Source organism: Indicator indicator, chromosome 15 (genome assembly GCF_027791375.1).
Source record: "Indicator indicator isolate 239-I01 chromosome 15, UM_Iind_1.1, whole genome shotgun sequence".
Taxonomy (NCBI): domain Eukaryota; kingdom Metazoa; phylum Chordata; class Aves; order Piciformes; family Indicatoridae; genus Indicator; species Indicator indicator.
Window position 1 is genome coordinate 13,720,200 of NC_072024.1, and position 11,541 is coordinate 13,731,740.

At 49.6% G+C, this 11,541-nt stretch overlaps 1 protein-coding gene across 1 annotated transcript; it reads right to left on the reverse strand.

The window, feature by feature from the left end:
- Positions 1-2,001: 2,001 nt before the first annotated feature.
- RPN1 (ribophorin I) lies at positions 2,002-10,493 on the reverse strand. Its single transcript, XM_054387248.1, has 10 exons — positions 10,269-10,493; positions 9,280-9,344; positions 7,351-7,657; positions 6,706-6,915; positions 5,551-5,743; positions 5,122-5,221; positions 4,738-4,876; positions 4,419-4,538; positions 3,734-3,979; positions 2,002-2,521 (listed from the first exon to the last, which is right to left on the reverse strand). The coding sequence occupies exons 1-10, from the start codon at positions 10,491-10,493 to the stop codon at positions 2,339-2,341; spliced, it is 1,788 nt and encodes a 595-aa protein (XP_054243223.1). The 3' UTR covers positions 2,002-2,338.
- Positions 10,494-11,541: the final 1,048 nt, after the last annotated feature.

Sequence of the window (11,541 nt, forward strand, 5' to 3'; positions counted from 1 at the left end):
GGAGCCAGAGCCTGATTCCCTGGGGGTTTCTTGCCTTTCCCAAGGACCTGCACTAATAAGCCCCCGAGCAATGACATCTCTGGGCCACTCAGCCTGTATTGCACTTTACCAGTACCTGAGTTGGCCCTGCAGGAGCAGCACTGGGGAAAACTGGTCTCGGGGTGCATGCCGTGGGAGGCTACATCCACCTGGGGAGAGCAGCAGAAAGGAGCTGTGTGGAGAGGAGCAAAGCATCCCTCTTTGAGGCAGCTGGTTTATTTCTGGGCTCTGGAACTGGGACAGCTCTCCTAGGGAACCAGAAGCTTTTTTTTTTTTTCTTTTTTTCCTGAGACTGCCTGCATCCATCCTGCCTATTTATAGCTCCTGTCTCTGCAGCTGTGGCTTTCATTAACAAGCAGGATCTGAAGCTGCCTAGCAGCCATGAGGGCTGAGGTGTGTGCTGATCCAGCAGAGCCCCTTGGGATAGGGAGGGAAAGACACAGAGGTAAACACTGACAACCCACAGGACCTTCAATTGGCACAGCAAGCTCCACTATGCCCTTGTGGGTCTGGATTGTCTGTGAAGCCAGGCCAAAGTGGAACTTGAGTAGAAAAGGGTGGCACTGCCTTTCCTCTGCCAGAGGGGAACAGAAAGTTAATGATGTTTCTGGGATCATCAGTTTGATACCTCTTCTGCCCTGGACATACCTGTGTTGCCCTGGGTGCAACAGACACCTCTGCCTGGCTGTGGATGCCCTGTGTGTTTGGCTGTTGGTCATCCCCATCCTGGTCAGGCAGGACTTGTGATTTTGGGGTTCTCAACAGCACATGTGCAGGGAGCAGATGCTTACCATGGATCTGAGCTTGGTCACCTTGCTGCAGGGTGAGGTTTGTGGGCATGGGACCAGGCAGATGATGTGGACACCTGGGCTGAGTCCTGCAGCAATCACTCCTGAGTAACAAACCCACTTTGGAGGCTGTGTGGCCTGGGGCAAAGGACTTTCCTAAAAACTGCATCTTCTGTAGAAGGAGAAAAGCATCTCACAAGAGGATATGGACAACTTTTATCCAAGGTAACAGGGGCTTGTAACTGGCATAGATAGTGTGTCAGTGGCAGATCTTGGCCACATGCGTCCAGGACAGACGGACAGATAGGCTACCAGGTGGCCTGACAAAGGGCTGCAAGTGTCCAGCTGCTTGTGTCCAGGGCACAGGGCTTGCAGGCAACACCAGGCCACAGGGTCTGTGTTTGCTCCAAGCCTCACACAGTACCAGTGCAGGTACTGTGACACACCTCCCCTCCCTAGCATAGCCCCTTTTGGTGTTAGCATCCTTGTGAGCAGCCTCCAGCTCTTCCGCTGAGTGCACTTCTCTGAGGTATTCCACTCTTCATCTGTTTCTCTCTGCATTAGGATCTCAAACCACTTTGGTACCAACTAAGCCATGCAAGTGCAGTAGACAAGACCTATATGGTGCTGTCCCTGTAGCCAGCAATGGGGTACTCAGCAGTGCATTGAGGCTGGTAAAGGGTGGGTGGGAGAACAGAGGTGGAAAAAATACTGAAATTAGCAGAGAATGCATGCACATATCCCAGGGTATCCAGGTGTGAGCAAGGGCCTACATGGGCAGCACATGGGACACAGGGACTGTGGTCACATGCAGAGGGAAGGATGTGGCACTTAGTGAGAGGCAGGCAGGAGGGGTTACCTTGCGTGTTTTTTCTCCTTGTAAGGGTGTAAAGGGTGTACGTGCACATTCCTTGGGAACAAAGGCTTGGCTTTCTCCTCTGCCCAGGTCAGGGCCTTGCAGGCTGGCGAAGCTCTGCCTTCAAGGCACACAGCAATGGGAAGAAGGAGTGGTCAAGGCTGAATTCTGCTCCCTGGGGAACTGCACTGGCTGTGGAAAGAACAGGGCATCCCAGCCTCTCTGCCTTCCCCCACCCTGGCACAACACAAAGGCGAGGCAGGGGTAGTTTTATTTCAAAGTAGAACAAAAGTATTTTATTCTTTCTGGAGATGCCACATTCAGATTCACCACGAGCCTGTCTGTGCTCAGACTGGCTGCTTGTGTGCATTTAGTCAGGGCACAGCAACAGGGAAAACCGAAACTGGGAGACTCTTTTAACAACCTGGCTGAGTCTCACCTCTGGCAATCACAGCCAAACAGCAGGAGGTCATGGTCCCTTACACAGCACATGTTGCTGAGCAGACAGGCTCTATGGAAAAAATCTAAACCCAAAATGTACTTTCAGCCATTTCCTACCAACTTTTCCCCTAATTTTGCTGGGAAGGAGTTTTGGCTCAAAGTTAATCCATTCCCAGGCTTCTCACCTCCCCTCCATGTGATCACTAAACCACAGTTACAGTGCGTCGAGGATGTTGTCGATTTTGGTGACCAGGTCCTGGCGCTTGTTGGAATGCATCTTCTCATTCTCAATGTATGTGTCCTTCTTGAGCTTGCCAGCTACCAGCCGCTCAGCCTCAACTGAGGACTTCAGAACAAGCTCCTTGACTTGGCTGTCGAGTTTCTGAATCTCACTTACCTTACAGGGTGAGAAAACAAAAGGGGATTATTAGAGGAGACAAAAAAACCATCCCTACAGTGAAACTGGAACAGAACCCCAAGTAATGCTGAACAAAAGACGAAGTCAGTGCTAAGTGGAAAGGTCTCCAGTCCCTGAATATTGCCTCCCAAGCCATTGCCTCTCTCTGGAATCACATTATGAGGAATATCTAATGAATGGATAACTAAGAAGTACAGATAAAGAGGGTACAAGGGCCCAGGAGCCCTCTTGGCAGGGGACAGGTGCAATGACTGTTAACAGAGCGTTTAATGACGGATTTTTAAAAGCTTCAAACCAAACTGCAACAACAGCTGGAAGCTGTGTCCTGACAACCAATGTTAATGGAGTGTGAGAAGCAGGCCTGCAATGAGAGCCACTCTTTGAGTTAAAAACAGATTAAGGAGGGTGGCTGTTGGCTGAATGGACCTTTGAGACTAAAGCATCACTTTAGTGATGGGGTTAAATGGCTGCTCCAGGTAAGTGTTGAAATACAGTGGAGGAAGGATAGGATAGTGTGGGTGTGCACTCACCGCACCATGGCTTTCGACATGGTACAGCAAAATACCCTCTGAGGAGCATCATGTTACCAAAACTCTGTCAGCACCAAATTCACATGTAGAAGAGAGTAAGAGGAGAAGACTTTGACTTAGATGGTGTCAGTAGGAAAGTCAGAACCGGTAATGCATTGAAAGTTTCCATTTTTTGCCTCTGTCACTGCCATGAGCTCAAGAGGTGGTAGAAGGCCCATCCCTGGAAGTTTTTAAGGCCAGGCTGGATGGGGCTCAGGGCAACCTCATCTAGTGTGAGGTGTCTCTGCCCATGGCAGGGGGGTTTGAACTAGATGATCCTTGAGGTCCTTTCCAACCCTGACAATTCTATGATTCTAAAAGAAGCATCAGGATTGTGTTACAGAAGCTTTAATCTGTATTCATGCAGCTGGTTCGAGGCCTGTTTAAGAAACAGCACAAGCAGCTGTTTAGCAGCAGTGCTTACAGGGCTGCATAACCAAGATAACAGCAAAAAGAGAAAACTGATCTTCACACCCTCTGGCAGGGATCAATCCATTTTCAGAGGGAAAAATAAATACACAAGCTGCAGAAACTAAACCCCAAATTAAAACTCACCTAGAATACTTGATAGAGCCAAGAACAGGAGAGATTAAACAAAATATATAAAATTAGTGTTTCTTACTTTATCACATAAGTCAGAGCCTTCTGTCTTAAGTTTGGACTGCAGAGAGGCTATTTCATTTGTCAGGGCCTTGTGCTCAGTCTCCAAAGACTTTTTGCCACTGTTCAGGGTGGAGATGTCCCGTGACTGCTTGTATTTGTTCACTGCTTCATCAAAGTGACGGTACAGCCCAAGCCTCTTGTTCACCAGAGTAAGCACTTGCTCTGTGATGCAGGCAACCTTCATTCTAGCTTCAGCAGCTGGATCCTGCAAGAGAACAGAAGAGAAGGTCAAATCAGTCCTGTCTCTGACCTGCATCGAGCTGTGCATGCAATCTGCCATGGGACTGTTTGCAAAAGCTACTCCCTTTGCAGTTAAGTCAACTGACCATAATTATGTGAATGGTACAACTACTGACTAGGGCAAGTTCAGTCTAGCTCAACAAGCAGCAAAACTAAGAAGTGAAAATACTACAGGAGAATTGCAGACATCCCTGCTTCTCCGTGGGGATTCCTTTTTATCCAGAAGGCAAAGCTCTGGTGAGTCTTAGCACACCAGGCCAAACCCTGCAGGGGTATCAATGCTCAGGTAGCATAAAAATAGGCCTCCCTTAAAGCATCATTCAACTGGCAGTAAGAATTACAGGTATGAAAAATCTCCAGCCATCAGCCCAGTAAGCCACTAGTGCTCCCATGGGGATCCTCACCTTTGTGATGGAGAAATCCAGCCTCACATAGACAATCACAGTGAAGAACAAGATGTAAAAGGCTCCAACCACCAATAGAGGCTCCTGCAGCATCAAGATTTTGTTGAAGGTGTAATGAACCTAGAAGAGAAGTTGGAAACACTAAGCAGTGACCCATGTTACTATGGAAGAGAACTCCACTCCTCAAGCAGCAGCAGAATCAGCCATGCAGTCCAGCAAGTATTTATTTCTGGAACCCAGTATGGATGTTTTGACTGCACTGCTGAATTCAGAGAAGGCATCACTGCTCAGGCAAACCATGCAGAGAGGCCACACTCACCACAATGTCTTGGATGTGCTGCTCCACCAGATTGCTCTTGTGTGCCACAATAACTGGACGTCCAAAAGTGTCCAGATATGTGTAGTGAAGCTCATCTGAAGCACGATTGATTTCATAGGGGCTGTCCACATGGATGTTCCTGTGGATGAAACCAAACAGTCCCATATGACTCCACAGTGTTTGAGATGATGTAAACTAGCATTTGCTCTAGCACAAGGCCAATTACACGGTTTAAACATCCTAAAATGAAGCAAAGCTGTGTTCCAAGTTTTCCTCCACATGCACAGTCATGGTTTTGTTTCATTGTCCTCAGGCTATGAGAGTATGCTGGAGAATTGCCACCACCACAGCACTGTCTGCAGTAACGGGCCAGGAGACACTTACTTGGCACCTTCTGGCAGGACAATCTTGACAGTCAGAGAGTCTGTAACTTGCTCATCAAACACATGGTCCACAAACCTCATTTTCAGGGCATACTGATCACCTAAGAAAGTGCAGACCAGAGGGTGGTTACAGCTCCTCAGAGAACAAGAGGCTACCTCGAAGCTCAGCTCCTAACAGAGGCAAGAGCAGAACCTGTATAGATATATTGTGCAGCAGGGGGCACCAGCTCACCCAAGTATGCTTTAAACAGATGCCTACAAAAACCTGAAGGGAGCACAGAAAAGAAGGTGGATTTGCATATTCTAGAAATAACAGCTAGCAACTGCTGTTGCTAAGGTGCAGCATACTGCAGCTTTCAATTCTTTAGTGCACAGCAGCCACCTTTAAATTCAGAGAAGGTTTCTTATTCCCCCCTCCTGTGCCACCCACCGAGATTGTAGAGGTATTCATAGCTTGGCAGGTTATAGCCAATGATGTAATGGGTTTTCCAGCCCCCAAAAAGTGGGAAGCGGGGTCGGATCTCCATCTCCACGGAGTCATCCAGGACAAGGAGGTGGCTGGTAGAGATGTTTCCGATTTCATCGCGGTAATAGACGTCCTGAGCAGCAGCTGGGAGAATGGTCTGCATGGAGAGAAGCAACAGTCAGTGTATGGGCTGGGAGTGACTTTCAGTGGAACTGGCAAAAGCAGTAATGGCTGCTAAGCATCAAGAAATTGCTCCCACGTGAGAGGTGACAAAATGGCCATTCAGTTGCACCGAGTGGTAAAATTGTGTTATTATAAGCTATCAGCCACAGAAGTGGCTGCCAGCACTAAAATCACTTGGCCTTTAAATGAATGTGCTTTCTCTAGCCCAGTTTCAAATATCCCAGACAGCACGGGATCTCATCATGCTCACCAGGACAGCAATTCCCTTTTCACTCCAGCCTGCTGCCCTAGCTCACTGAGCTTGCTGGCTTTATACTCACAAGATGAGATTTCTCTTTGGCTGCACAACCTTAGAGAATTACAACAATCAATCCTGGAGGCTTCAAGCAGCAAGAAAGGTTTTGGTTCAGATGAAAATACATAACAGTTTTCACATCTGGCTAGCACTGCCACAGCTTTAACTCTTGTTGAGCGCTTTGTGAGCAAGGAACGAATGGGTGAGTTTCCAATAACAGCATGATGAGGACATGACAGAGAAAGCAACACTGAAAATAAGAGGGTGGGGACAGAATGAATGGCCCTTGCACAGTGCAAAATGGAAAGCAGAGCTGTCAGCACAAGGGATTAAGGGGTTTAGAGGGTCCCTGAGATTAGAGGGATGGGAGTGTGGAGAAACGATGCACAACCTGTTATATTCGGTTTGTTTGGTCAACACCTGCAACAAGGCATATTAGCTCTTCCTGTCTAGCATGAGCCTTCTCTGAAAGTAAATCAGAGCTTTAATATTCCCTTATTACTTGGCTGTAGTTTCCAAAGGAAAAGCAAACGGAAACTATTTTTTCTCCCCCTTGATCCCCTGCTGTAAGAAAGGGGGAAGCCATAGCAAGGACAGAAAAAAAAAAAAGGGGGTGAACAAAAAGGCAGCAAAATGTGAACCTTAAAAGACTTGACAGAAGAGATCCCACTGTCTGGCTGTCTTTGGTAGTCATATCTGGAGAAAGGCCCTTTTAGCACTGCTCCTGTGTGCTTTAAATCAACTGTCTCTTCAACTGCAATGTTCCCCCAGTGAGACACCTCGATGACTCGGGTCATACTGGTGATGGTCAGGAATGGACTGTTATTTTCATAGTGTACCTTCAGTGTGTCCTAAGGTGAAAAAGAGAAACTATTAGAGCTGAAGGAGCGACCTACCCTCACAATGATGTTTCCATCCCTCACACAGAAACCTCCTTGACAGATTCTGTAGAAGAGAAACTGACTGCACAGGAAGGTTTGAGCCACCCTAGCCCAGGTCACACAGGGCACTGGTGTACTCATAGGTCATACCAGGCTCATATGGCAGAGTTAGAATGGTGAGGGGGCTAGAGGTGCAGCCATCCCCACTGCAAATACACCCTTGCCAGAACCATAGTTTGCTTTGTGGACACCAAGTGGTGGTAGGCAGTCACGGTGGACTCCTTGCTGGCGCACACATTCCTGGGCTGCACACAGGTTGTCTCAGGCTTGACCTACAAAAGTTTCTGCTTCCCACACTCCAGCCTAAGACACAGCTGCTCACAACCTCTTTCCACAGACATTTACCTGGCTGTATGGAGGAATGTCCTTGAAGGGGCCATACTCAATCGTGTCTTCGGCGCGGGCAGGGTTGCCCAACTTGGTGTAACTCTCCACGTTCCTAGAGGCCAATTTGACCCGGGTTGTTTGGGTCTTGGTCAAGTACGGGGAGTAGAAATAGTGATTTCCTTCAAAGACCACAAACTGCTTCTCGCTTTGGGTGATGTGGGTGGGGTATGGCTGCAGGACATGGGTGAAAACCATTTCAACAGATACACGGACCTTGCCTCCCGGTGCCAAAGGAGATGGCAGCTTCACAGAGAAGAATTTTCCACTGGAAGGAAGAACAAGTAGGTCATGTGAGATGTTCTCTTCTCAAGACTAAACAGCCCAAGGGATCTCAGTCTCTCGTCAGAGGGCAGAATGCATTTCTGTGCCGACTGCCCTAAGTGATCCTGCTTTGGCAGGGATGTAGACCCGATGACCCCTTGAGGTCCCTTCCAACCTCTAATATACTGTGATACTGTGATCTGCCCTGAGACAGCAATACCATGTGTGACTTGGGCTAATACTTTATTTGCTCTTCCAAGGCATATAGAAGTCTTGTTCCAGAGGACGTGCTTACTCTGGATTGATGGAGCAGGACAGAAGCCAGCCCAGGGTGATCTGCGTGCAGGCACAACTAGAGTCTTTGCTGCTCAGAACAACTGGCTCTCATTTTGGAGGGGAATGGTGACATACTCCTCTACCCACGTCTGCATTTATAAAGGATTTTTTCCGTTCTTCTCCAGATGACAAGAATAATCTGGATCAGAAGCAGCATGTGTATAGAAGATGAATCACAAACATTTTAAGCACCTGTTCCCATAAAGTCTGGTCATTCTCAGCTTTTTACCAACATGACCTGAAATTAAGGAACTGCTGAAAATGAGCTCAGCTTTTGACTGGGGTTCTACAGAAAGGATTGAGATTTCACCAAATCTGTAAGGATGCACCAGATGGAACAAGGTAATGACACAAGTGAATGGACTTCAAGTCACGCCCGGTGGCCCCAAAGCAGGATCATGCGGCCTCCAGATATGTCAGAAACCATGGCCTGCTTTGACAGCTTAATTCCATTGCTACTGTCTTGAAAGCCAGCAGCATTGTTGTTCTGACACACTTTACAAGCAGCCTTTATTTCTCAGCTCTCATGGCTCAGAAAGCACCCACCTGCCCAGTCTTGCAGTGTGCAGACAGTATCTCAAACTTGGCAGCACAGAGCCTCATGCAAAAGGCATCCTCCTCTCTCCCTGCATCAGGCAACAGCCTGTGCTGTGCCACAGCATCTAGCACACCGTGGTACTCTCTGCATCACAGACTAAGAACAGTGCTCTTGGGACACAGCCAAAGAGCACTTACAGCCTCTCTGTAACCACCACTGCCGACCATCTGAGACCACAAATGGGAGCAGTGGGTAGGATCATGACCACAGCTACGATGCTTCTCTTACCTGATGTCCCTTAATAAAGGAACAGGCCCATTACTTAAGGCACTGAGTACAAGAGACTAAGCACAGCTGAGCCCTCTTGAAGCAGCTGAAATGCATTTAAGGGAGAGATTCTCTTCCTCATAGGGCTTTCCTCTCACTCAGTTGGGGATGCCTACGAAGCAGCAGGTATGATGTGCTGGGCTTCGTGCAGAGACCTAAAACCATGTGTGCTAAGTCCTAAGGACAGAGCATCTTAGGGAAGGAAATTACTTCTGCTGGGGCTTTGTGGGCTATAGAAACTAGGTTTTGCTGCTTGTGTGAACTGTGCTCTCTGGTTCTGGCAATCTCTTTGGGAACAAAGGACTCTAGGATAGCTAGGTGTGCGGGAATGGGATAGTATTTCATCTCTGCTGTAAGGATGATGGTGATGGTGGAACCCCAACCATGCACAACTCTAGGTATTGACCTCAGAGGGTGACACTCACCTTTTGCCCTTAACTTTAGTCTCTCTCACTTCCAAGGTGTTCTCATCCTCCTCCTCACCCTTCACCTGCTCAAAAAAAAAAAAAAAAACAAAACCAAAAAAAAAAAAAAAAAAAAAAAAAAAAACAAACAAACACCAGACTGATCAATGTGCTGCTGTTTAAAAAAACTTAACCTATTCAGGGCAAACTCCAAACAGTCTCCATCCTCTTTTTATGAGGCTGGGTCCCTCTAAAAGAAAAGTGGATAGGTAACTACTTTACATAAGATGTTGTTCTTTCTGTATGTTTTTAATAATGTTTTCCATTAACAGGAATTGCATTGCAGTCTGTGTACAAGAACCTTCTGATAACTCTCTCCCACTCTCCTCAGCCTGGTTCCCAAGTGAGCACACCTGCTGTAACTTGTGCAAATGAGACTCTTCATCAGGTGCTTCCCTGATTTCTTCACTGTTTTCTACAGTGGTTGGGGAGCAAGTAGGCCACGGGAAACTGACTCGGCCAGGCAGCCAGCAACACCAGTGCAGATACCTCCCGCACCAAGTCCCGCAGTGTAAGAGGCTGGACCTCATCCCCGGGCCTGCAATAGCTAGGGATACAAGAGCCGGGCTGTGACTGCTCTCCTTACACCGGTAACGACGTTCATTCATCAGCATGTCTCGCCTCCCTCTTCGCCTCGTGGACCTGGCCAATTCATCCCTCTTTGTTCCGCACTCCGAAAAACCCTCACCTTCATTGTAGGTAAGGCAGCTGGGGGGGCAATGCGGCCAGCGCCCGCCCGCAAAGTCCCCGAGTGTCGGCCGAGGAAGCCTGTCTCTGACCGCCACGCCAGCAGCCGGCGGAGCCCGCGCCGAGGGGAGCAGCGGCAGCGTCCAAGGCGGCGGCGCTCTGCCTACGTGTCCCTGCAGACAGCGGGGCCCCGGCAGCGCCCCAGGCCGCGCCGCAGCTCCCCCCGAGGAGCGGGACGCCAGCCCCCGCCGCCTCTCACTCACCTGCACGCCCAGGTAGGCCAGGCGGGGCTCCAGGCCCGGCTCCAGCGCCAGCAGGAAAGAGGACGCGGCTGTGCCTCCCGCCGCGTTGGCGAGGCTGAGCTCGGCCGAGACTTTGGCCAGGTGGGTGCTGAGATCCACGGAGCGTCGCGCCTCCTCCAGCAGCAAGTCAGCAGTAGTCCCAGCAGCCGCCAGGCACAGGAGCAGGCGGCACAGCAACCCCGCCATGGCCGCCACACACTGCATGGGGAGGGCACAAGATGGCGGCGCCCGAGGTGTATGGGAGGGCACAAGATGGCGGCGCCCTATAGGGGGAGTAGGCTCACAATGGCGGCGCCCAGAGGCCTTGAGGCCCCACTCCCTGTGGGAAGGGCGGCCATGGGAGTGCCGGAGGAGAAAGGCCGGGATGGAAGAGCAGCCGCAGCGGGGCGGGCTCTCCAGAGCCGTGAGCTTCCCTGTGCCGCCGCCTCCCTTCACTGGGCACTTTGCGGCGCCGGCGGCAAGCTCGGGGCTTCCTGCGGTGCGGCTGGGTCCGTGCCGCTGTGAAGCGCTCAGGCCTTGACGAGGCCTCGGGTCCGGCCAGGCGCCAAAGGCGCTACTTCAGCGTGGCTGTGGGAAACAACTGTGGGGCCTGAAAAGCAATTAAATAATCCGGGACGCTCAGGGCATCCCCAGCCATGTTATATATACAGCCATTACACAAAGCTTTTCGGGTTTCTCCTTACTCTTGCCAAGGGCTCTGACAGTGACGCTTCAAGTGGCCCAAAGCATAAAAATCTGGTGGTAGCACCCGGCGTGGGATGGCACCAGAGAAGAGCTATCAGCAGCGGGTGGCACTGGGATTGAGCAACGGGCATTGCTCAGGGATGGAGTTCAGTGTGTTTGGTTGCCCTGCTGAATTAATGACACCAACTGGGACGGTTTGCCTCACTGGCCCAGCAGCCAGATTGTTGTTGCTCTGGAAGGTGAGGTTTAACACAAGTAGATTTTAAGCTGGATCCAAACCTTCTGCTAAAAAAAAAAAAAAAAAAAACAACTAACAAAAACCCACAACACCACACCGACACTGATAATTGGCAGCTAAATGGTGCCAGAGAGCGAGTGCTGCAGACAACCAAAGCACAATAACCAGCCCTGAACTATCAGCCAAAGAGAGCTGCAGGAAGGAAAATGTTAGTGGTTTAACACATGACTGGGGAAGACGTGATTGACATTTTATTCCCAAACATCTAAAGCAGATAAAAGCGAGGAACAAATGTTTGCCATGATTGCCAGA